At 60.6% G+C, this 25,285-nt stretch overlaps 1 protein-coding gene across 1 annotated transcript; it reads right to left on the bottom strand.

Annotated features, from left to right (window-relative positions):
- Nucleotides 1-3,524: 3,524 nt before the first annotated feature.
- On the bottom strand, nucleotides 3,525-7,679 carry MSX1 (msh homeobox 1). Its single transcript, XM_080672556.1, has 2 exons — nucleotides 7,071-7,679; nucleotides 3,525-4,735 (listed from the first exon to the last, which is right to left on the bottom strand). Exons 1-2 carry the CDS (start codon nucleotides 7,537-7,539, stop codon nucleotides 4,293-4,295), a joined length of 912 nt encoding a protein of 303 aa, XP_080528682.1. The 5' UTR covers nucleotides 7,540-7,679; the 3' UTR covers nucleotides 3,525-4,292.
- Between the last annotated feature and the right edge of the window lie 17,606 nt (nucleotides 7,680-25,285).

The raw sequence follows: 25,285 nt of genomic DNA, 5'->3' as shown, positions 1-25,285 counted from the left end.
TAAGGTGCTTCCAGGGGTCTCGGGCCCAGCCACGGTGTGCACGGCCCGGAGGGCGGGGAAGGAGCTGGGGAGACCGCAGGGCCCTGGAGGCGCGGCCAGGCCGGCGCCAGCCGCCAAGTTGAAAGGCGGCCTTGGCCTCTCCGCGCCGCTTCCCATTGCGCCCTGGAGGGCTCGGGGCAGGGCGCTGGCCAGGCCGGCCGGCTCACCTCCGGGCTGCGGGTGGGGGATCCCCCGGTGCGTTGCGGGTGGAGGCGGCGGGGGGGGGGGGGGTGGAACGGTTCCGGCACCTTCGCAGCTTCACAGCCATAAGGTTTGCCTCGTGAGTCACTGTGTTCACGGGGCCTCTGGCACGACCTGGGCCTTCAGCCCCGTGGTCGGCGAGCAGAGAAAGGAACCCTAAAACAAGGCGCTCTTAGCCGCCCCACCCAGCCTTACAAATCGCCGACGTCCGCCGCGCCGACCCACCCGGGGCTGGGAGCGCCCGTCCCGCCGCCGGCAGTCCCGTCCCTGCGCGGCTGCCACACCAGGGCCCGCGCGGCCTCTCTGGTCCCGCCAGCGTGGTCAGAAGCTGAGTTTGCAGACTGAGACTGGTCCCCTCCCCAACAAAACGAAAACGCCTTCACAGATGGGGTGCAGGGGAGGGGAGACGCTCGCTTTCCCCCCAGGGATTGCGCTTGCTCCAGGTCAGAAGAGGAAGGAGTTACATTCGTAGACCGAGGGCGGCCCGTTTTCCAGCGACCTGCGCGCTTCGCCTGCCTTTACAGCCAAGAGCAGGCCCGGCACCACCCAACCTCAGGGAGAGGCAGTAGGGGGGCGGGGGTTGGGGGAGGGGGCGTGGGTCCCGGAGTGGAATCCGTGTTCGAATCCCTGCTCTGCCCCTCCCTGGCTGTGTGACCTGGGAGAATCATGTCTCCGCTCTGGACCACAGTCGTCTCCCTGGTGAAACATCTCCTGGGGTTTGGGGGAGTCGCGGAAGAGGCCGCTGGTGCGGGAACTCCTGCGGGCGCGGTGGGTGGAGACTCAGCGTGACTGATCCGCAAAGGACCGGGCCTGGGAACCCCCAGCGCACCCCGCCCTCACTGGATAAACCAGCGATGGAGTGTGAAGGGCTGGGGTGGGTGAAAAGCAGTGCCCCGAGCCCCCGCCGCCAATTCCCGCCGGATGGGACTGGCAGGACCTCGCTGGGGGCCTTCACCCACACCAGCGCACCGCTCGGACCCAGCGAACTTGTATGGAGCACTTTCTGTGCGCACGCCCTGTCCCGAGAGGGAATTAAACAGAAGAGGGGGCACAGAAAGGGCTGAACGAGAAAAGAAATAAAAATGAGAAAACGAACGGGCATAGAAGTGGGAGGAAACCCGGACCCCAGGCCGGCGACGGGGGCGGGGGTGGACTGGGCGGGGTCCCTTCCACTCCCGCCGAGCCCCTGGGTGGGGGAAGGGGGGGCGCCAGCCTTGCCTGCAGCTACCGCCTCGCTGGAGCCAAGGCGCTTCTGCAGAGCGCGAGCCCTCACTCATTATGCAATTATGTTGCTCTGACTCTGCCTGGACCCTAAATTGCCAAGTCCCAGCCTGAGGAGACACCAGAACCAGCCCCACTGTTCCCCCTTTCCTACGCGCGTTGACAGCACTCCGGTGCCACGAACGCACCGCCAACTGAGAAAAGTCAGATCCACCGGGTATTCCCTGGGCACCGTCTGCACAGGGCTTGCTGACACTTCTCCAAAATTCTGAGGGCGGGGGGTGGGGTGGGGGGAAGATTCCCAGGCCCATTTCGCAGATGAGAAAACTGAGGACCCATGAGATGGAGGGAGCTTCTCTACCCAAACTCAGGCAGTCGCAGGGCTGGGCTGACTTCAAGTTCAATGCTCTCCCCAGGAAAGGAGAGTCGCCAGAGGGGTTCCAGAAAGGAACCCATGAGGTTTGTGGGGGCCAGGGTGGGTCCCCTGTGCGTGGCCACTCGAGTTGCTTAATGTAGGGGGGGGGGAGTCCTATCTGAACTAGCAAGCAGCAGCAACGCACCTCAGCCCTCAACGGCTTTCGAAGGCCGCGTGGGCCTGGGAGTCTGAAAACTGTTTAAGATGGAACTCTGTGCGCTTCTCTTGCGGACCAAGGGGCTCAGATTCGGGTTCTGGCCGCGCTTCTGGAAGCCCAGAGACCGGAGCTTCCCCAGCCCACCTTGATGCCACGGAACCGCACTCCCCAGCAAGCTTATTTTCTTCCCTTAAGGGGCGGGGGGAGGGGGGGAAGAGTTGTGGCATGTTCAGACTGCAGGCCCCGCTGCGAGAAAGGAATATCTGCGGAGCCACGGAGGCTGAAGGGTTGGAGACCCTGGGTACCTTGGAACCTGCCCAGCGCCGGCCGCCCACCCGGCCGCCCGCCCAGGGTGTGTGCGCGAAACCCCGCGCTCTCGGGGAGTTCCAGGCGGACCTGCCTTCGGTCCCTGGGGCTGGACGTACCCAGCGCGCCCCAGACGGGGTTTCCACTCTGCGCAATGGTTTGTCTCTGTGGACACGTCCACCCTCCCCGAGCCCAACGCCAGGTCCTTCCGCGTTAACAACCATTCAGCTGCCGGCTTCCCGTCTTCATAATGGCCCGCCTCGCTGCAGTGGCGGCCCGGGCTGTCCTGCGTGCGGTTGGGAGGCGCCAGCCACTGCGGACCGAGGCGGGGTGGCGGGAAGAGGTATGTGCAAGTCCAGTGAGAATTAAGTCTGGGGGTCCCCCAACTCGAAAGAGAACAGAGCGGTGCCTGGGACATAGTAGGCTTTGTTGACTAAAAGGGCAACATCCTTGCAGAAACGCCCCCCCCCAACCAAGGCTAAACTTGGCGCTCGCTCAAATGTATTCTCCTGGAAGCCTGAAGTTAACCTTCTATATTTAAAAGAAAAACAACGTTTGTGAGAGTTGGGAGGTAGGGCTCATGCAGAGGACAAGCAAAGGCGGGGAGCAGTGGCCCTGGGCTTTCAGTGGTTTTTTTTTTTTTCCCCCTAGGGGTCGGTCCCGGTCTTAATTGGGGGTGTGAAGGCGCTCACATTCTGGCAGCTCAAAATTAGTTCCACAAACCCTGCCGCGGCGACTTAAAGCAGCAAGGCAATCTCTGCACCCCACCTGGCCTCCTGTGGGAAAAGCAGGGCTGTGGGGTGGGAATTGTCTGGATTAGCTGTCTGCAGGCATCAAACCATTTGGGTGACTCGCTTTGTTTTCGGAGACAGGTTAAAAGGGGGAGAAAAAAAGAAAGAGTCGGTTCTGGGTCGCCTGAACAAGTGTCGATTTCAGCTTAAAGTGAATTGGAAAATTGAGCCTAATTATCCCAGGTAATTGCTTCAATTCTCCACTTGACTTTGCTAATGCAGATCGCTCCTCTGTGTGCAGAAAGACACCCCCGCCTGTCCCCGAAGATCCCGTGGGCACCTCCGCAAGTTGCTGGTATGGAACCACCACCGCACGGGAAAGCAACAGTAGGTGAGAAGAGGTGGCAAGAAGTACAATTCAAAGACTAAATAAATCAGCACGAGGTCCATTCTTGTAGCTTAAAATTAATTTATTTAACAAATATAGCTATAATATAAATGATAATAAAATTTCAAATATACAGTATATTACACCCGATCCCTTCCAAAGGGATTCTCGAGAGCCACACAAATGTACTGTTAAATAGAAAGAGGATTTTAAAATTTTATTTTACAAATTTTTTTTTCTGGTACTGGTGAGAGAGAGGTCTTCAACCTACCTTCGGAACGCATCTGTGTCCCCCCCCCCCGCCCCCACCAACCCAAAGCAAACGCTTTGCTGCTGATGTCGTTGTGTTCTCATGGAAGGACCGGGATCCACATCTTCCGATCCCGGCATGGTCTTCTCTCCCAGGGTCCTCCGTTCCAACATCTTCAAACTTGAATTTCTCTGTGCTTTTCCCCGCCTGGTATCAGGACAGGAGGCAGGGGTGCTGGAGAAGTGGCCTCTGGTCCTGACCCAACCACTAACTCTGCTGGGGACCCGGTGGGTCAATGTCTTAACCTCTCTGGCCTCAGTTTCCCCATCTGTAACACGAGGGGGTGGGTCTAGATTCTAGAACAACAGAAGGGACCCTTTCCAGTCACATTTTTGGAAGAGGATCAGACTTCAGAGCGTGAAATCAGGGAGCGGCCTAGGAGACACCAGAGCAGAGTGGGAGCTAAGGAAGGGAGCCAGGCGGTGCTGAACAGGGGGGCTCGCTGGGGGAGGCCCCTGCTGCTTGCAGAAGGCCAGGGCTGGAGGAATCAGCTGGTGCCACGGGGTGGGCGACCCTCGGACGCTCTATGTCAGGTGGTACATGCTGTAGCCGACATGGGCCGTGTAGAGTCCCACGGGCGCCACGGGGAGCGCGGCGCGCTGGAAGGGGCCAGAGGCGCCATAGAGCGAGGCACCGGCTGCGGCTGCCACAGCCGCGGGGCCGCCCAGCGGGAAGGAGAGGCCGAAGGCAGCCGGTGGCAGCATGGGCTTCGCAGCCATCTTCAGCTTTTCCAGCTCTGCCTCCTGCAGTCTCTTGGCCTTGGCGCGGCGGTTCTGGAACCAGATCTTCACCTGCGTCTCGGTGAGGCTGAGCGAGCTGGAGAACTCGGCGCGCTCGGCGATGGACAGGTACTGCTTCTGTCGGAACTTGCGCTCCAGCGCCAGCAGCTGCGCGGTGGTGAAGGGCGTCCGTGGCTTGCGGTTGGTCTTGTGCTTGCGCAGGGTACATGCTGGGGGGCTCAGGCGCCCTAGGAGGCCGAGAGAGAAAGAGGGAGGGGGTTAAGAGAGCGCGCGGGAGCATCATCGGCCCCCTAAAAACTAGTTAATGTTGGGTAACAATGCCCCCTAAAAACTGGTTAATGATGGGTAACAATGCCGTCTATTCATGTGGCCCTTGGAAAGTATTTTCTCCAGTTCTCACCACCACCCAGAGGAGCAGACGTTCTTGTCAGCTTTTTGCAAATGAGGACACTAACAGTTCAGATGAAACATACCCCTTGCTCAAGGCCCGAGCATAACTGGGAAGAGGTGAAGGGGCCCAAAGCGGGATGGCCGCTTCCGCGGGCCTGCCCCAGCCGGACCTTCTCCCACTGCCGGGCACATTGGGGCCATGGATGTTAACAGGGCTGATGAAACACACAGATGGAGGCCCTGCGCCCAGTCCAAGACCACACTGGGTAGCTGGCCGAACACGGATCGGTGTCCACTGAGCGCCGGGCTAGGCCACTGTGGCAGAATGCAGATCTCCAAATTCCAGTCTTTACCGTGGAGCAGTGAGTTCCTACCGGGCTCCAAGGGCAGTCCCAGACACTGCAGGTGGAGCACGGCCCGCTGTCCTGAAGGTCACACCCGGGCCAAGTCCTGCGGTGTGGAGGGGGTTGGGAAAGGGACTGCATTCGAAGGGGGCGGCTTCTTCCAATCGATGAGTCCCTATGATTATCTCAACTGTCTCTTGGGCCTCTCCCGCCCCAAGTGCCCTTGGCCCTCTGGTCACACTCAAACGTGAGGTCCAGTCGGAAGAGGTTGTGTGTAACCAACCGCTTCTGGCTTCTCCTGGACCTGCGGCTCAGTCCACAGACATCAAGAGTGCAGAGCAGTCTTGTTCTTACGCTTTCAATGTGGACTTCAAGCACGGGCCGTGAGCAGCACCCAAGCAGAGGACGTGAGCCAGCTGGGGACTGCGCCCACTGGTCAGGCCAACCCCCGCCACACCAGGCAGCTGTGCCCACATAAAACGGGGAACACACTTCGCCTAGGACAACTGGGGTTCTGCAAACTGTAGGGTCCAGGCCGAGGCCCTTGCCCAATTCCCAAGTCCCGGAAAGGACATGTTGCCTACGCAGCCCAGCCGCTTCTCTCTGGGGGGAAATGAATTCAAATCTGGAATGTTTCACCATGCGGGTTTTGCCTAATTATACATTTTTTTCCATGCCTTAAACAAATAAAAACAAATGATCCTTTGGTTCCTCAGACCACCAGGATGTGAGTCAAACGAAAATTCGGGTTAACAGTCCCTCCTTCTTTCCCAATCAAAGACACCACCGAGAGTCGGGGAAGCGGTTGGCCCCGGAGTCAATTTCCGCCAGGCCACCCGAGGGGCGGACATTCCTTTTGCCAGCGACAGCGCAGCGCGGGGCCACCTTCTCAGGCCATTAGGCCCGGGGAGGGGCTTGCCTTTCAAAGACGTTTAATCCCCAGATAAAAATCATTCCTCAGCATCACGCCATTGAATTCGGGTTGCTATTATGCCGCGCAAAATAATCGGAGGAAACGCGGAAAACTTGGGAATTTCCCGTGCTCCTGAAATATCTTCGAGCTGGTTCGCTGGGCAGAGAAGCCGGGGGCCACCAGGCCTGGGCACAGCCCTGAACGCGCCTTTGGGAGTGGAGTCCGAGGCAGTGGCCCTGGCGGAACCTTTGGGCGCTTCCAACCCGATCAGAGGGGGCGCCTCCCACTAATTGACTGGGTGCCCCGCCCCCTCCACTGGACCTGAGCATCCCCCTCCCCTAACCCCCCCAAAGTACCAAGAATCTGCCTGAAACTTGGAGTGGGGGGAGGGGAATTCTGCAAGAGCTCCAGAACCTTCGGGCGAAGAGATACTTTCTTGGGGGTAGCGGGGAGACACTAGGTTTCTACTATGAGAAAGTGAAACTCCGCGTGCAGGGAAGATGTCGGCGCCGCTGGGACCCACCCGCTGGGGTAAAGGCGAGGTAGCAGGGCTTAGGATCGGACGGGGGAGCAGGGACTCCCGGGGTGGTTTGGTGGGGGCAGAAGGACAGAGTGCTGGGACACCCGTGCCCTACAAGTGAAGTCCTACCCGCACGGTCGCCTAGCCAAGGCCAAGAGCCCGCGAAAGTGGACCCAGCGCTGGGCCTTAGTCAGGTCTCGAACCATCTTCCTGGGTGGAAAGGGGGATGCGCAAACCCCGACCTCCCCGCCATCGTATACATAGCACCGGCTCCAGGTACCCGCAGCAGGTACGCCAGCACCGGAGACACGCAGGCGCCGGCGCGCGGCCTGGCGCCCTCGGGCCCCGCATCCCCGCCCGCCCCCCTCCCCCGCTGACTGCTTCAGGCTACTCACTGGCTGGGGGCGGGGAGAAGCGGGGGTTCTGCATCCACGGGGTCCTCTCAGACTTCTCGGGGCTCTCGGCTTTGACCAGCGCATCTTCTGGGAGCTTGAGGAGTCCTCCCACCGAGAAATGGCCGAGCGGCCGCGGCGAGGACGGAGCGTCCGGGGCGCCCAACGACCCGGGCCGGGCGCCCAGGGGCTGCGCGGAGCCGCCCGCTGCTTGTGCGCCCTCAGAGGCCACCAGGGCGCTCTCCTTGGCCCCGGGCTTCCTGTGGTCGGCCATCAGCGCCTCCACGCTGAAGGGCAGGAGAGAAGGGGACACTTTGGGCTTGGCCCCCTCCTCGTCTGTGCCCATGGCGGCCGCCGCGGCTGCGGTGCTGCTGGGGGTCTGGCCCCCGCCGCCCCCCGCTGGCTTGCCGAAGGCAGAGTCCTCCACTTTCACACCGAGTGGCAAAGAAGTCATGTCAGCAGCCGGGGCCATGCAGAGCCGGGGCCCCCCCTCCAGCCGCAGCACAGGTCAGCCTCCGGGCATGGGCTTCGGGCGGGCTGGGAGCGCGGCTGGCCTCGGAGCGCGCCCGGGGCCCTGGCCGGGCGGGCCCTCCCGCGCGCGCCTCCCGCTCCTCCGCAGAAGGCCAGCTCGCGCGCTCGGGGCCTGGCTCTCCGCGGGGCCGCTGCGCAGGCGGAGTTCCCGGGCGCACTCGCCGGCTCCGGGTCGGGCCGCCGATTCCCAGAGAACTTGTTAATAAGGCGAGGCCAGCGCGGCGGCGGCCAATCAGCGCGCGAGGGGGCGGGCCCGACGCGACCCATTGGGCTAAGCTCCTGCGGACTTGCCCCTGGGCGCTCTGGGCCTCGGGGCGCGCGGAGCAGGGCGGGGCCCCGGAGGGCAGGGAGGGGAGGGGTGCGGGAGAAACTTCCCTCCGCGCTAGCCGGGGGCTGCTTCTCCCTCTCTCTGGGTCCCCTTGGGTGTCTATGTTTTCTGGGTGTCTGAGGGACCTTCCCTTGTCCTCGTTCCTTCTCTTTTGCCCTCCCCCTCCTCCCCTTCCCTCATCGCCACTCTCACCCACGCCTCCCTTTTTTCTCGAACCCTTTCCTTTTCTCTCTTCCACGCTTCTCTAACCTTTCTCTTCAGCCAGTTACTGTGTCTGTTGCTCTGTCCCCTCCCCTATCCGTCTCCCCCCTTCCCTACCACGATCATTTGAGTCGAGGTCATTTGTTACATATTCCTTTTATAGCTTTACAAATTGCGGTTATTTATTCTAGCAGAAAGACGGAATATGACTCACTTTTCAAAACACCTTTATTTTCGTTCTCTGCTTCAATCTTCAAAACGTTACCTCTGCGTTAAAGTGGGCCTTTGTCTCCTTCTGAGCGCTGGACTGAGGTGTGCCTCCAGAAGCCAGGCTCCCGGTGCTGTGGGTGAATAACTAGACACAGTATTCTCCGGGATCAATAATCCATTTTCATATGTGATGCGTAACTTTTCCCGCCTCGAACTTCTCCCGGGAGGATTGCAAACACCTCTGCTGGCCACCGGCTGGGGGAGAGGAGCAGCCGGGTCCTTTTGCTATAGAACTTATTGAAATAAAACCAACAGGAACGTCAACAAAACCCTGATCTGGCCTTAACGTGACCTCAAACAGAGCATCCGTAGAAACAATAACAGCCCCTATCTCTGGCGGGCGATGGTCGTGGAGGGGGTGGGCGCATCTCAGGGAGGGGGTCTCGGCTCCTGGCCTGGATCCGTGGGGCTGGGGCTCGAGAGCGTTTACGTTGCCAGCTTCGGAGGAAACGTGATTTTATTCTTGCTGTTAGAAAATAGAGGAAAATGAGTTGGGGGGCCTGGGGAGACGTCAGATCTAGGCAAACTCCGGTCAGGGCTCAGCCGTTTTCTGCGCCACCGTTTTTATGGCCTCTTATCCCGGAGCCCAGGCCCGCGGCTCCCGGAGAGCGAGCGGCCGTGATTGGCGGCTCTCCGGGCCCGGCCATTGATGACTGCGGGGTTCTAATCTCCAGGAAACACAGGGGCTGCCGCGGCCATTTAGGGGTAATTATCCCAGCGCGGAGGGACGGCGAATTCCCTCGACTTTTAACTGGGCGCAATAAAAGCTGTAGATTAGGGTCGTCCAGATTAAGGAAAATGAATTACTAGAGCGGGAACTTTATTACCCGGACGGCGTCCGGGGTCTGGCGGGAGGGGCTGGGCTGCGGACGCCAGGGCCATCAGCAGCCTCGCATCTGTCCACCGGCTCCGAGATGAGTTAGGGCCGTGGGGCGGGCTCGGGAATACTCGCATCTGTGACATTTACGCCGCCTCTCCAGATTTCTTACCCACCCGAGGCTGCAACCCAAGCACCAGTCTGGGCTTGCTGCCCCCAGCTCCCGGCGGGCCCAGCTGGACGCGCGGGGCACCAAAGCGGCCAGTTTCGGAAGAAACGTTGGTGGAGAGTCCTTCCCCCGGGTAGGGAAACAGAGGCATGCCTGAGGGCACCAGGAGAGGAGGCGGCGCCACGCCACCCCATTGCTGAGCGAACTGACGCCCAGCAAGGCTGCAGGCCCAACACCTTGCTAGCGGCCCAGCATTCCAATTAAATGGCCTCTAGGTCAACCCCCTCCACACGCTGCCCTCCGGTTAAAAGGGGAGAGGAAACTGAGGCTTCTGGACTTTTTAGGTCAAGGAAAAAAAAGCGAACTTGCTGGGTTTGGCCCGCATCTCCCATCTCAAAATGTTTGGCTCCCGAATCACTTTGGTGATCCGATATAGCGAGGAGCTTTCTCCCTAGAAAAACGCACATGGGCCAACACAACTCAAGGGGCTCTTGGGAGTCACTAGTGTAGAACCCCTGCATTAGGGCGCAGCAGGGGGCTCGAACCCCGCGCCAGGGGCCGCGCGGCGCAGCGGGTCTCAGGACTGTCCCCCGCGGCCGGTGCAGCGAAGCGGGTCGCGGGCCGGGGCGGGCGGCCGGAGCCGGGCCGCATGCTAATTGCGGGGATAAACAATCTGTCACGATCCCTCAGCGCGCCTAATAGGCAGACGAGGATGTTGTTTTTAGGCGCCAGCGGCGGCGGGATCAAAGGCGGCAGCCGGCGCAGGGGCCCTTGAAGTCGCGCCCCCGCCTCCTGGGAGCGAACCGCCTGCACCCGCAGCCCCCCGTTCCTGCCGCCGGCCCGCAGGCATCCCGAACCGGGCCCGAACCGCACGGCATCGTTTTTTAGGTTCGGGGTGGGTTCGTGTCTGCTCTCGGCCGGCGCGGCGCGTTGGGGGCACGCACGCGGTGTCAGGCGACAAGAGTGTGTCTGCGGCGGGGAAAGGGTCCGGAGGCGACTCCACGTGGACCCCCTGCTCCGAAGAGCGCCCCCTCCTCCACCGACCGCCACGGGGCTGCGGGAGAGAGGCTCTGGTCCCGAGGGGAGGGAGGGAGAGCAAAAGAAACAACACATGTCTCCGCGTCTCCGGGGCGCGTTGTTCCCGCGGGAGGACACGCACACTTTGGGGGCAGGGAGAGGGGGGCCCCCTCGGCGTTTCTTCTTGTCGGGGCCTTTTCGCATTTCCAGGGCGGTGGGTTCCTCGAGCTGACACGGCCGGAGGCTGCGCTGCGATCTCGCCGCCAGCACGAACTCGCGGGCGCTGCTCCCCGGCCGGGCTCCGAGCGGCCGCAGCCGAGGGCCCGGCTGTAATTCACGCCTGGCAAGGGCAGGGCTGGCCCGCAGCAGAGAGCGCTCTGGACCTGGGCTCGGCTTCCATTCCCGCGCCCTTCGCCCCGCGCCCTTCCTGCCTCTCCTCGCTCCATCCCCCATCCGTCGGGCACCGAGAGCACTCCCGTCCCCCGACCCAGCGCCTAGGCACTTCGGAGCCGAACAACTAAACCAGGGGTGCCCGCCCCCGGGGGGAAGCCCGCTTCTGGTCAGAGGGAGGTGGGCGGCCCAGGAAGCGTGGTGTTGCTTTTAAGACTCCCCACCCCCACGCCCCATAGAGACGCATTTTTAGAGCGATCGCGTCTGAAGGGCCGTTGTCAGTCTCTGGGAAGCGACGCGCGAAGGGCAGGCTGGCCCCTCACTTTCGCCGTCGCCTCCGTCGGGTTTTCTGTTGATGCCCTACCCCCCCCCCCACACACACACACCTTTTCCAGTGCATTTTGTGGCCTCGACCCAGGAATCCCGCGTGCATTTTTTAAAATGTGCAGCTCAGTGGGATCCCCGGGCAATTAGCAAGTCCCAAACAGTCCTCTTTAATAGAATGAATGTGCTATGAAAACCGATTACCCGGAACGATTTATTTTGGTGGGAATTCACCGATCTCCAGGAGGGCGGCGGAGGGGGGGGGGGGAGAGAAGAGGTATTTTGTCCCGCGGGGGAGGAGGTTGAGGCGGAGACAGAAAGCGCGACCTCGGGATCCTGAAACCCGGGGAGGGGCCTCCAGGCCCCGCGATCTCCGGTCTGTGGGCCTCTGTGGCGCAGACTGAACGGCTGGGAGTCGGAGGTTTGGGGAGCTGTCTGGGAGGACCGAGGGCGCCCTTCACCCTCGGGGAGGAGTTCACAGCTTGAAAGAGCGGAGGACCCCCCAGTCCAGGGAGTCTTCAGCTCCTGACTGACGACCCCCAGCACAGATCCGGAGCCAAATGCTTTTTTGTTTTTGTTTTTGCTTTCCCGGGCAGAATTGAGGCCTTTTAAAGAGTTTGGGTGCCCTTCTTTAACGCAAAGCCGCGGGGGGGGGGGGGCAAAAAAAACTGCTTTAAAAAATATATATGTTCTCCTTGCAAATTCCGCTGCTTGAGCGGACCCCACTTGTACGAGGGCACTGCCCCAGTGCGGGTTGGGTGGGGGGGGATCACCCCGCGGGCGCCCGGGAGGAATTGGCGGGCGGACGCCCCGCGCCTCTCCCTGGCCCGCCCCTCCCCCGCTGGCTGCGTTCTGTCTGCTCCGGCCGGGGCTTCCTGGTGCCTGTACCTTCGGAGGGGAGTGAGGGGGCCTGGATCCGCGGGCGAGAGAGGGGGCCCTTCTTTAAAATGGCCCAAAATTAATGTGATCTCGACATGAGGGTGCACTTGGGGAAGATGAAAGCGGAGGCCGGCGGCTCCTCCTCGAGCTCTATAATTATAGATAATATATCCCATTTCAAAGCAATTAGACCAATCAGGCGTAACGAACCACTTTGCTGCCGACGAATAACAAAGGCGCACGGTTATTTAAGCCTGGAGATGTGGGGCAGACCCCGAGGCCCCGGGGGGGGGGGCCCCCAACCCAATGTCCTCTACCCGGCTCTGCCCACCCTGGGCCGAGGAAGGCTGGCCCTTCTCCCCCAGGCTCTGCCCAGCCCCTCGAGGGCCGCTCTCAGTTCCGGCGCGGGCCTGGAGGGGCCGGGGCAGGGGGTGGAAGGAATGATGGGAAGAGATTTGACTTATTTATATTGAGCTGGGTGTCAGGCCTCCTGTCAGAGGTTTCACAGACTTTATCCGGTTTAATCCTCTCTGCCCGGGGAAATAGGTATTATTAAAGGCTTTTTTGTTTCCCTTCCAGGTGAGAGGACAGGACCAGAGAGGTTAAGTGTGTTGCCCAGAGACACACAGCTGGTTAGTGGTGGCACCTGGATCTGGACGCGGGTGGGTCTGAACCCCCGAATATTTCAGTCCTTTAACCCCGGGGAGCACCTCCCTCGCGGAGTTTTCACGAGAGGAAATGCATTAAAACAGCAAATGCTCGCAGTATTTTGTGGGGCCGCCTCCCGGTCTCGCCCCGCAACCGTGAAATGGGTTCTCAGTCCAGCACTTACTACACTTCTCTCCTGCTCCTCCCGCCCCTCCTCCTTCTTGAGAGTCTTGAAAACGGTCCCGTTTCTCCACGAATTTATTAAATATTGAGGATCCAAGGTGTCTCAGAGATGAAGGGCTGCAAGCAGCTGCTTCCCCAGCCCAAGACCTGCCGGCGTTTCTTCAGAACCTCCGTGTGTCTGTCTTTAAAATGGGCGCGCTGTCCCCAGCTCAGAGCTGGTGAGCTGGGTCCTTGGGGCCCTGAGATCTGTGTCAGGTTTGGGGCGTCTGGGGGGTCTGAGGCCTCCCTCTGGGCTTGGGAATTCCTCTCCTGTGGGAAGATGCAGAGGGGAGGCCAGCGCCGCCCTGCAGATGGAGGGAGGCCTGTGGAGGTGGGGGGCCTCGGATGTCACCCCCCAGTTTGGCGACCTGGGGGAAGAGCCGGAGCCAGAGGCCAGTCCTCGCAGAGAAGGGCGGGAACCTTGATTAGGAGCCGAGGGAAGGCAGAGAAGCCCCAGCTGGCGGAGGACCCTCCGTGGACCCCGTGGTCCAGAGGCTCAGACAGACCCCAACAGGGAGTGGAATGGAAGGCCAGAGCTGAGGCTGGGGGAGAGGGCAGTCCAGGGGTGTCCCCCAGAAATGTAACCCCGCCTCCCGGGCAGTCGCAGGATCCCCAGCGGGACTGTGTGGAGCCGGAACCGCCCCTTCCCGGACCACAAGGGGCCCCACAGGCTGGAGTGGGAAGTGGGCCGAGGTGGATGGGGGAGGTCCTGGGACCCCCCTGTCCCAGCAGCTCCCACCCCTCCCGTCTTTCTCCCGGGCCCTAGCCTTTGACCTTCCTTCCTAGGCACCCTCCCGCCCCCACCCCACCCCACCCCCACCAAGCCTCTATCTCTTATCGCTCAGCTTTCTCTCTCTCTCTCCATTACGCATCACTTTCCTCCCCTGTCTGTCGGTCCCTTTCTCGAAGTCTCTCTCCCCCACACCCTCCATGAATCAGCGGGACTCACTGCCCTCAAGTCGCTCAGGCGCTGAAGCAGCCCGGCCTGGCCGCTGGCTCAGGGGTTGAGCATCGGCCTATGAACCAGGAGGTCCCGGTTCAGTTCCCAGTCAGGGCACATGCTGGGGTCGCCGGCTCTAGCCCAGGGTGGGGCGTGCTTCTCTCTCATCATTGATGTTTCTCTCTCTTTCCCTCCCTCTTCCTTCCTCTCTGAAATCAATAAAAATATATATTAAAAAAAGAAGCAAAGCAGCTCTGGGGATTCTCCCTGCAGGTGGATTTGGGGAGCACCCCGCCGGCCTAGCCCCTGAGGCTCCCCCCCACCAGGCGCCTCCCGCTCGTCATTTCTCCTCCGGGCCTCAGTTTCCAGCTGGGGATGGTGAGCTGCACCAGGGTCCTCAGGAGGACCGGAGGGGAGTGGCAAAGACCGCGAGGCTCAGCACCCAGGAGGCTGGGCTGACCAAGGTGCTGGCTTAGAGCCCTTCCCTCCCACCATCCCAGAACCAAAGGTGGGGCCGTGCCAATGCGGGGCGCGCTGGGAAAGGGGCGGGAGTGACCCAGGAGCTGAGGGGGAGAGCAGGCAGCCCTGGGTTCTGGAAAGGACATTGGCCCCACCTCAGCCAGTTCCCTCCAACAACTCAGGCCCCCCCTAAAGGCTGGGAGGGGGCTGGTGTCTCCACCCTCAGTGCTCAGCTCTATCCAGGAAAGGTGGCACCAAGCCCTGCACTCCCCGCTCCTCCCCTCCCCGCCCCACCTTCACGATCCTTGGCCTCTTTCCTCCCCTGTGAAGGTGAACGAGGGGTGCTCACCCCTTGAAGGGAGCTCATACTCACCTGCGGTGGCCGCCTTCCTGGGCAGAGCCGAGACAGAGTCTGGGAAGCCGCCTGCATGCAGTAAGCGCTCAATCCGTGCCCTATGTTCCACGGGGAAACCGAGGCCCAAAGAGGAGTCATTTTCCCACGGTCTGAGCCAGAAACTGACAGACACGTCGCTAAAATGTGGGCTGTCCAACCCCACACCCAGTGCTCCCCCCTCCCCGCCACCCAGGAAGTCGGGAAACCTGGGCGTCCTGAGACCCCTCGAAGCCCCTGTGACCAGGGGCGTTCACCTCTGAGACCTCGCAGGGGACCCTGTCCATTGGTGAGGACTGGGGTGCAACCGACGGTAAAGTGCTGTGCACCCTGGCGCTCTGCTGGCCCGCAGGCCCGGCAGGGCATTGTCCTTGCAGCCGCGAGTGTGGGGGTGGGGCTGGCCCGCTGGGACTGAGCACCTAGATGCTGCAAAGGCCTCACCACAGTTAATTCTCTCAGCCATCCCCTAGGTGGGATCCCGCTTTCCTGACGAGGAGACCGAGATAGGGCGAGTCTAAGTAGCATGTGCTGGACCCTGCCGCTCTGCCTCTGGGACCCCAGGCAGCGCCAAGGCGCGTGTGAGGAGTGGGGAGAGGGGAATGTCTTTGCTTGCCCCCCTCCCACCTTCTGCAGGGGATGCAATGGCCAGGGCGGTTGTAACGGGAGGATTTGATTCGGTTCTGTGTTTCCCCTCCATGAGCGGGTTTGGCGCAGGATGGTGGTGGCGGTGGAGCCGACTTCCCCAGAGCTGCAAGTTCAGGTTTGGGGGGGGGGGGGGAATAGGGCGGGGCCCAGCTCCCCTAGGGCCACGCCCCTCGCCACGCCCCGCCCCCTGGACTTTCGGAAGACCCCGCCCCTCCCAGGCCTTGGAACTGTGTGGCCCTAGTTTACCTTTGGGAAAATTGGAATCGTTTACAGGAGCAAAACACAAACATAACACGAAGTGCTGGGCGGTTTCTCCTGGCACCCCAGGGGGTTTTCAGCGAGACCCACTGCATGGGTGGACCCCACTGTGGAGACCCCTGCTGTGGGCTACCTGGCGAGATGGGGGTGGGAGGAAGCCGAGAAGGCCACAGAGCATTGGCCCCCCACAGCGCCTCGTGCCCAGCTGGCTGCCCCCTCCCACAGCAAGCCTGGGTGGGTCCCCGGGGACTAGTACGGGACCTGATATAAAGAAGGTACACTCCAGAGAAGAGGCGAATGGATGGCTAGCGGGCAACATCAGACCTTCAGCACCAGCCGGACCCCTAAACCAGAGCACGCCGCCAGGGCAGCGTCACTGGGGTGGGGGTGGGGATCAGAGAGCAGAGCCTTGGGACCAAGGGTAGGTCAGTCATTACTGTCGATCAAAGTTCTTGAATGACTTTTTTTTAAATGTACTTTTATTGATTTCAGAGAGCAAGAGAGAGGGAGAGGCAGATAGAAACATCAATGATGAGAATCATGGATGGGCTGCTTCCGGAAGGCCCCACACTGGGGATCAGGCCGCAAGCCGGGCATGTGCCCTGACCAGGAATCCAGCCCTGACCGGGAATCCAACTGTGACCTCCTGGTTCGTAGGTCGACGCTCAACCACTGAGCCACGTGGCCCGACTTAAATGACGGAACGTTGAAGCCGCCTTTTCTCAGTGGCTGACGCTGTGTTTGCTCTTCTTTGAACTTGAGGATGCATTCTCGCTGCCTCTTCTTCTGAAGGTAGGACGCTGAGGCCTAGCCGGGCAGACCATGTGCTCAGAGCCACGCAGAAAGGCGCGCGTGGACCCCCAGTGCGGAGGGTGTCAGGCCAAGCACGGCCTGCTCTGGCCACGTGTGTCTGCGTGTCTGACACGACCGTGGGGAGTAGGGGATGTGGCGATGGGACTGCCTTCCAGAGGCCTCACCCTCCCCAGCCGGGTGCCCCCAACCCCGTGGGTTTCTCCTTTCCCAGCCGGGGATGCAGGACACCCCGCCTGAGGACCTTGCCATCCCTGCCCAGACCTGCTATCTGATCTAACGGTGGGCCCCTGGCCGCAGCCCCTATTAAGTGAAAATAGATCTGGCCTTATCAGGTTCAGGCCGAGTCCGCGGTGGGCCCGCCCGGACCCCGGAGGGTCCCTGTCTGTTTGATTTTCCTGCTCAGACACACTTGTTTAAACAGACCCCTCAGGGCCTCCAGTAACCAGAGCCAGCCTGCAGCGTGATTGCAGGTAAGGGGAGGCTCAGATGGAGGGAGGGGGAAGGCTGGGAGGGGAGAGCTGGGGAAGCCACCCTTAAAACCTGGAGGAGTCTGGCAGGCTGATCCTGCTGGCACCCTGGCTCCGCCCCGTCTAGTTGCCCCGGTGGGTGGGTGACTGACCCTCCCGGCACCTCTAAGGTGCTGGAAGCTGCCAGCCCAAGGGCTAAGTGGCCTGAGAGGCTGGGTTTATGGTGGTTGGTTTCTACATCACAGACCCCACAGGAGGCGGGTACTGCTGCCCCCCCACCCCGCTTTATATATACATTGATGTCAGAGAGGACGGGAGAGGGAGAGAGAGAGAAACATCAATGATGAGAATCATCGATCGGCTGCCTCCTGCACGCCCCGCACTGGGAATTCACCCTGCAACCGGGGCATGTACCCTGACCAGGAATCAAACCATGACCTCCTAGTTCATAGGTTAACGCTCAACCACTGAGCCACACCGGCTGGGCGGTGCCAGGTTTTTGTAGCAAAGATGAAGCCACTTCCCGTTCACTGTTTCACCTGAGCTGAGCAGGAGATGTTTGCGTCTTTTTGCAGGTGAAGGCCAAGGCCCAGAGGGGTCAAGACACTCACCCAGTTGTCACACAGTGCCTTCACATTTCCCAAAGAACACTCCCGGCCCTGCCAAGACACTCACCCAGTTGTCACACAGTGCCTTCACATTTCCCAAAGAACACTCCCGGCCCTGCCCAGCCCCCGCCCAGGAGCTGGCAGCAGCAGGCTGGCGACCTGGGGTGTGACCTGGGTGCCATCTTTGGGAAGGGAAGGCATGAGTGCAAGTTCAAAGAGGATGGCTCCTTCTCAGGGACTGAGTGGTGCCAGGCAGTGCCCCGGGGGCACACTGGAGCTCAGGGCCTGTGAGGCCTGGGCCTGGAAGAACCTACAGGACTGGGAGGAGAGTGAGAGGCAGGGGAGTGGGAAGATGGGGGGGGAGGGGGTGGTAGGCTGCACAGGTCAGAGAGGTGACGACCTCACGGGTCCACAGCCACCCCGCCTGCCCCCGGGGGACCCACACACTCTGGGCTGTTGGTCAGGGGGGAACAAAGGGCATTTGGGGCCCCAGGGACTCTATCTTCCCAGCAACAACAGTCATGAAGGCTGCATTCTCAGGCCCTCATTATGCTGTTTACAATCCTTCTAGAAAAAAAACGAAAGCCAGCCCTGCACGCCCCTCCCCACCTCGCAGGCAGGGGTGCCGTCTAGTTGTGGAGTGCAGAGAGGAGACCTCCGGAGACCGCCCTGGGGCGGGGCAGTGATCTCTGTAGCCCTGGGCTGCCTGTGAGGTGGGGCGGGGTGGGGGGGGCGTGGAGTGTCCATCTTGCAACAGGCACATTGGAAGAATGATTTGGACTAACAAATGCACAGAGGGGCAGTGAGAGGAGGAGGAGGACGTGGTGGGGGGGGAGGGGTCTGTGGTGAGCATTTCATCTTATTGAATGGGTCCAACCCCCCTTAAGCCCAGGTACTGTTAACCCATTTCACAGATGAGAAGACAGAGGCACTGAGAGGCTGTGGTCTAAGGCGTGGGGCTGGGGGAACGTGGGTGTGCTTCTGATCTCAGGCAGGTGGAGAAGATGAAAGGTGTCATCACCACCAGGAAACGCGCCGAACACCTATGCTGTGCCGCGCCGGCTTTCTACACACATCCCCTCGGTCCATCCGCCCCGCCACGTGGTCCCATTTCACGGTGGCAAAAGTGACGCAGGTGATGAGGTGTTGCCCAGGGTCACTCGACTTGCCCAGGGTCACTCGGCTACGGGAGGGGGAGGGAGGATTTGAACCTTGGCCAAGCGTCCCCTCCAAAAGGAAGTGGTCACTTTGGGGGGAGACCCGAGTGAAAGGAAACAGCTGTGCTGTGTTGCCCCTCTTCCCCGGCAGGAAAGGCCCCCTGCGATCGTGCCTCCCCGAGCGCAGGGACATCAAAGGTGGGGACAGCAGGTCACTCCGCTCAGCTGGTGTGTCTGGGCAGAGCTGCCGTGGAATCCCAAGGCAGCAGCTGGGGCTCAGCGAGGGAGGGGCGCAGATGAAAGGGCGAGGGAGGAAGAGGAGCCGGAATCCTGCCACGAGAGGCATCAAAGCGGCCCCGCCCTCCCGCTCCGCCCAAGAGGGATGGGGTCTTCAAAGAGGAGAGATTGGAGGAGCTCAACCCGGCTGCCAGGGCCCTCCTGATGGAGACTGGGGCTTCCCAGTGAGAATTTAAAAATAAAGATCGGTGCTGCCGCTTAGACGCGGTGTATTTCCTCTTCGTGTCCGGCCTGCGAGGCAGCATCGTGGTCCCAGGTTTTGGGGAGAACGGGTTGAGTGACTTGCCGAGGGTGTGGCTTCCCCACTATACGTCGGGGTCCCGTGATCTGGGGCCTGGGCTCCTCAGCCCCAGGGGACCTTGAGGTTGTCCCACTAGGATGCTTGTTTGTTTCCCCGGTAGCCCAGGGACGTACCACAGAGAGGGTAGCTTAAGCCACGCTTGTTCGCTCACAGTTCCGGGGGTCAGAGGCCGGGGTCGAGGTGTCAGCGGGACCACGCTGTCCCTGAGACTCGGGTGGCATCCTCCTGCCTCTCCCTGGCTCGGTGGCGGGCAGCAGTCCGGTGTCCTTGGCCCAGTGACAGTGCCCCCGGCTCCGGCTCTGTGGTGTTCTCCCCGATGTCCTCCCATCATCTTCCCTCCGTGTGTCTGTCCAAATCCCTCTCTTCTTATAAGGCCACCCGTCACATTGGGCTCGGGTCCCCCTCTTCTTCTTCTTCTTCTTTTTTAATGCTCACTTGAGGATATTTTTTTCCATTAATTTTTTAGAGATAGTGGAAGGGAAGGCGAGAGAGAGAGAGAGAAAGAGAGAGAGAGAGGTGAGAAAGACAAAATTGGTTGCTTCCTGCATGCACCCCAACCAGAGCTGGGGATCAAACCACAACCCAGGTACATGCCCTTGACCAGGAATCAAACCCTCAACGCTTTTCGGGCCGAGGCTCTAACCACTTAGCAACCCGGCATGGGCCATGACCTCTTCTTAACTCAATTATTCGTGCAAAGACACTATTCCCAAATAAGGTCCCACTCACAGGTATGGGGTAAAGACTGCAACGTATATTATTGGGAGACGTAATGTCACCCACATCAGGAAGTGCACACGCACATGCATGTGTATGTGGGCACGCGCGCTCGTGTGTGTGTGTGTGTGTGCGTGTGTGTGTCCTCCTTTCCTCCCTGGGAGTCCTGTGGTGCTGTTGGACACCCAGGCTCTGAGGGCGGCAGCTCAGAGCAAAAGGCGGACAGTAGCACCTCCCGGGTCCCACGTCCGAAGGAGTTAAGGTGACACAGTGCCTTCACGTCCCACAGTTCTGTGCACTAGCCGAGGGCATCCTTACGCTCCCTTCACAGATGAGGGAGTTGAACTTTAGGAAGGTTCAGTAGCAAAGCCTGGATTTGAAACAGTATCTGCCTGACTCCAGACGAACCGCTGTGGCCAGGGATTGGGATCGGGTGGCCAGGCAAGGGTTAAGGCAGAGGCGGGCAGGTGGGCCCGGCCAGGCCTGCTGACTCACTGGCTTCCTAGCTGCTCTGCTGCCTGCGCTCTCAGTTGCCTGGGAGCTGATTAAGATGTCACAGAGGATTATGATGTCAGGTGCAAGAATCACACTCCAGGAGGGGTGCTGCTGCGCCGGGAGGGAGGTTACCCTAGCAACTAGATGGGCTATCTATGCAGAGCAGAGGCCCAGCCTGGCGGGAAGGGCATGGGGTTTGGGGTCACCCTTCCTGGGTGGGAATTCTAGCCCCTCGGCTCCCCAGCGGGTGACCTTGGGTAAAAGCTCTCACCTTCCTAAGCCTCTTCACACACAATGCCATCTCCGTGTGGGTCAAAGGCAACAGTCCAAGCAAGTCCCCTGGCTCCTGCAGTCCTCTGCCCAAGGCAGTCCCCAGGGAGCCCAGGAGGCGTTAGCCCCAGATTTGGGGCTCAGGCATGGCAGGCTCGCCAGAGGTGCCAAGGAAATGGTGCCAAGCCACGTCGCTGCCAAGGGCCGAGGCTGCTTCCCATGCACCGTCACCTGGGACGCGGGGCTGTTAGCAACCTTTGTGTGAGCCGGCAGGAGGGCAGCGGCTCTCCCAGTCTCCCCAGCTTTCTTCCCAGCGGTGCGGACCGCAACACGCATCCACTGCGTTCCCTGGTGCTTCCCCTGTTGGCCACGAACCCTGTTTCTCTGGATCCCTGGGATCCAGCAGAGTGCCAGATAGATGTCTGAATAAACCAAGGGAAGAGTCCATCCCCCCTTCTGAGAACACATGTTGCCTATCTGTGAGGAAGAACTCTTCCTTGTCCTCCACAAAGCTCTCCTTTCCCATGTCTTCAATTCTAGTTCTTCTTTCCCCAAGTCCTGACTTTCATTCAGCCACCCAGCCACTCACCCACCTACCCATTCCGGTATCCGTCCATCCATCCATGCATCTTTTTATTTATCCATCCATCCACCCATCCATCTATCCATTAATTCAATTCATCCACCTAAAATCCATCCATCTATCCATCCATCCATTCATCCACCTATCTGTTAATTCAATTCATCCACCTATAATCTATTAGTATTCATCCATTAATCCATCCATCCACCTATCCATGCATCCATCCATCCATGCATACATCTATACATTCACCCATCCATCCATTGATTTAATTCATTTACCCATCATCCATGCACCCTTTTATCCATCCATCCATCCATCCATCCATCCATCCATCCATCCATCTATCCATCCATCCATCCATCTATACATTCACCCATCCATCCACCCATCCATCTATCCATTAATTCAGTTCACCTAAAATTTATCCATCCATCCATCCATCCATCCATCCATCCATCCATCCATCCATCCACACATCTATCCATTAATTCAATTCATCCACCTATAATCTACTAGTATTCATCCATCCATCCATTAATCCATCCATCCATCCATCCACCCATCCATGCACCCATCCTTCTTTCCTTCCTTCCTTCCTTCCTTCCTTCCTTCCTTCCTTCCTTCCTTCCATCCATTAATCCATCCATCCACCTATCCATGCATCTGTCCATCTATACAGTCACCCATCCATCCATTAATTCAATTCATCTACCCATCATCCATCCATCCACCCTCCCCATCCATCAGGACAGAAGACATCTGAACATCCATTTCTAAGACATGTCCTGGGCTAGGGCTGAGGGGCTACAGGGTCAAGTCAGACGGGGACCCTGGTCCTAAGGAGTTCTCACTCCATCGTGTGGGGGTGAGAACACATAAAAACAAGTTCCTGGGGGCACAGGAGGGAGTGAAGGGTGCCCGAGAGAGGGGGAGACAGGGTCCTAGATGCCTCCAGAGGCAGGAGCAGGATGTTCCATCTGCAAATCAGGGACGGTCCTGGGGAAGCTATAGCAGAAGCGGCGTTTGTTGGAGGAGAACGGGGGCAGGAGAAGTGAGTGAAAACTGGGGAGCAAATCACTCTTGCTCCCGAGAGGCCCCGAGAGGGTAAGTGACTGCCTCCAAGCCCCCAGCTTGTGAGTGGTGCCACCGATTTGAGAGGCTCAGATATCAGCTCCTCGGAGATGCTGCGGGGAGCGCCTCTGCACATCCGTGTCTGTCACACCTGTCCCAGCGGCACCTGTGCTCTCCCCACTGGAAGGCCGAGGCCACGCTGCCTCGCTCCCTGCTCTGCCCTCAGCGCCTGGACACAGGAGGTGCTCAGAGATGCCATCCTGAGAGGCGGTGGGTTCACAGCCCCAGTGTCCAGGGCCAGGGGACAGGGAGTTGGCTCCGACCTCCTGCCTTTCCTCCCTGCAGGCCTCCCCGCTCACCTGCCAGCCCATCTGCGAGGTGTGGGGCCGCCCATCAGCCACTGCTTGGGGCCCAGCACCTCCCAGCCGCCCGCGTCCCTGGGGCCTATTTCTGGTCCTCTCGGGAGACACGCACTGAGCAAACAGATAATTGAAAAGATTACCCCGGGATGGGACTCTCGGATGGCTGATTTATCGCACGTCAGCCCTTCTTCGGGGTTTTTATTAGAAATTGAAGAATGGCTTCCCAACTTGAGCTTCGTGACTGCGTTTCACCTCCACCAGTCATGTACCCCGCATCCCTCTTGCGGGGGGCTCCCAGGGCACCTCCAGCTCTGGGTGTGACCCAGCAGCGGTGGAGACCCGGCCTCCCTCGCCTTCACCCTCCCCCTCTGCCCACCCTCTCCCTGCATCCCCCAGCTCCTCCTCCTTTCCCTTTTCCCTTCCCTTCCCCACCTCCGTTCTGTTCTTGGGGAGCTGAGGGAGGTGCTTGGGGGGACCACAACAATGATAAGTGGAACCCACCTTGGAATCCCAGCATTCTCTAGGGCCCCTGTCGGAAGTCCCTCTCCATGCCCCTTGCAGGCCCCCCTTAGTTCTCCTGTCCCACCCGGAAGCGGCCCCTCCCATGTGCTGAGGGCGCTCTTGCTGGTCCCTCTGTCACCTGGCAGCTGCTGAGCCTCTTCCATCTCCAGGAGGCAGAGGCTCGGGTGGGCTTGTCCCCAAGGGGTCGGGGAGACACTGGTAGGCACTGAGGTGCTGGGGGTTCTAGGCCAACAGGAAGATCAGTTGAGATTAAACACAGGGGAACCCAACACTTCGTGGCTGTGTGGCTTTGGGCAAATTACGGAACCTCTCTAGTTTATAAACGGTGAAAACACCCTCCGGGATACTCACCTTAGCGCAGTGTTCTCAGCGTCCCCGGCCCTCGGAGAAGGTAAGTCCTCAGGCCCCACCTTGGCCTGCTGCGCTCGGGGGGCGTGGAGGGAGCAACACCCGAGGCCACGCAGGTGACGTGGGGAAGGCACGGGCACGCTGTGCTGAGGTGGTGAGGCTGTGGGGGTCCTGCACCCGGAGCTCGGCCTCGGCCGACGCGCCTCCCCTCCCAAGGGCAGCGATGCCCACGGTGCCCAGAGAGAAGCCAGCTTCCCAGCACCCTGAGGGCGCTGCGGTCTGCGCTGGGTCTGCAGAGCCCGTGCACGCACACCCCCGTGGCCTGTGCTGTGGCTCCGTGGCTCAGGAGGGCCCTGTGGGCAGGGACAGGGGCAGGGGCAGGGGCAGCACAGGCTTTGCCATGCCTGAGGGGGCTCTCGGCTTGACGCCTGGCTCTGCCCCTGGCCAGCTGTGTGACTTTGGGTCAGTTTCTCAACCTCTCTGAAGGGGATCTTTGAACCACGTTCCTTCAAAGTGCAGGAGCCCAAGAATCACTCAGGTTGACAGCTCCAGTGCAAAGTGGGGATGCCAGGGCGGGCAGGCAGGGGCTGAGCGGGAGAATGCCTGGGGCCTCCAGGGAGGTGACCTCTAGTCCCCCAACCACCATCCTCTCGCCAGACCCGCCACACATTGTCCTTCGCTGTTTGCAGCAAGGGGCCCCGAGGCCTGGTTCAGGGCCCTGGTGTGGGGTGGGCAGGGGTGCCAAAGGCCAAGGGCAGTGCGTCCTTCATTCCTCCGGCCTGGGCTGGGGGTGCCTCCTGGCCCGTGCCTCCTGTCTGATTTCGATGGCTTCCCTCTTCATCCCCTTTCCTTCTGCCTTTTCCTCAGCCTGGTCCAGTCCTGTTTGCTCCCCTCCCCCTTCCTGTAGAGAGCCCTCCCTCTCCCTGGGCAGGGGTGGGGTGGGGCCCTCTCCCAAGGCACCGGCACTGTCCCCTCTCCCCTGCTTGGAGGGGGCGGGGGCTCAGAGCCTGGCCTCTCGGGACTCCTGACCCCTTTCAGCCTGGTCCTAACCTGTCCCTGTCCCTGCATTCGCCCAGACAAGCGACTGGGGGCCAGGCCCAGGTGGGGACAGCCCGGTGGCCCCGCCTGGCCCCCTGCCCTCTGTGTCTTTCCCTCCCTGTCCCTGGCCCTCTTCTTGCCTCTCTCTGTGCGCCTGTCTGTGTCTGTGTTTCTGTCTCTCACCATGGAAACTCATTTTCATTCCGTCCTCATCCAAGTGATTACAAATAGGAGGGGAAGCCACAGGCCTGGGGTTTGTGTGCGGGGCTCCTTCCTGGCGGGTAGCGGGGGGGGGGGGGGGGAGGTATCCCCTACAGCCTCCAGGTGGGCAGCTCCCACTGCCCCTTGCAGGCCCGAGCCCTCGGTGGGTGGGCGGGACCCACTCCAAGGCCGGTCTCCTGGGACTGGGCACCTTCCCCCGGCTGCTCGCTGCCCTCCGTCCCCTCGTCCCCCCTCCTGCAGCAGCAGCAGGTTGATGGTGACAAGGCCAGGCTGTGGGGAGGCTGGGGCTGGGGCTCCCAGCCCTGAGAACAGCCCACCCATCAAGACTGCCTGCCTGGCTCCTGCCTCGGGGGGCGGGGCGCCCAGGGGGGGTGTCCTCACTGGCCTCTCTCATCAACTGGGACTTGCCCACCTCTCCAGAGACTGGCCGGCATCACTCCGGGTCTTCAGAGACC

Source organism: Plecotus auritus (genome assembly GCF_963455305.1).
Source record: "Plecotus auritus genome assembly, chromosome: 1".
Lineage (NCBI taxonomy): Eukaryota > Metazoa > Chordata > Mammalia > Chiroptera > Vespertilionidae > Plecotus > Plecotus auritus.
Note: the sequence above shows the minus strand (reverse complement) of the source record. Positions and strands in the feature narration are given on the sequence as shown.

What these genes read in the sequence shown, in the direction of transcription:
- MSX1 (XM_080672556.1), bottom strand. Translation starts at nt 7,539, where the DNA reads ATGGCCCCGGCTGCTGACATGACTTCTTTGCCACTCGGTGTGAAAGTG. An exon ending in CTTCTCCCCGCCCCCAGCCA is followed by an intron (nt 4,736 to 7,070) that starts GTGAGTAGCCTG and finishes TCGGCCTCCTAG; the next exon opens with GGCGCCTGAGCCCCCCAGCA.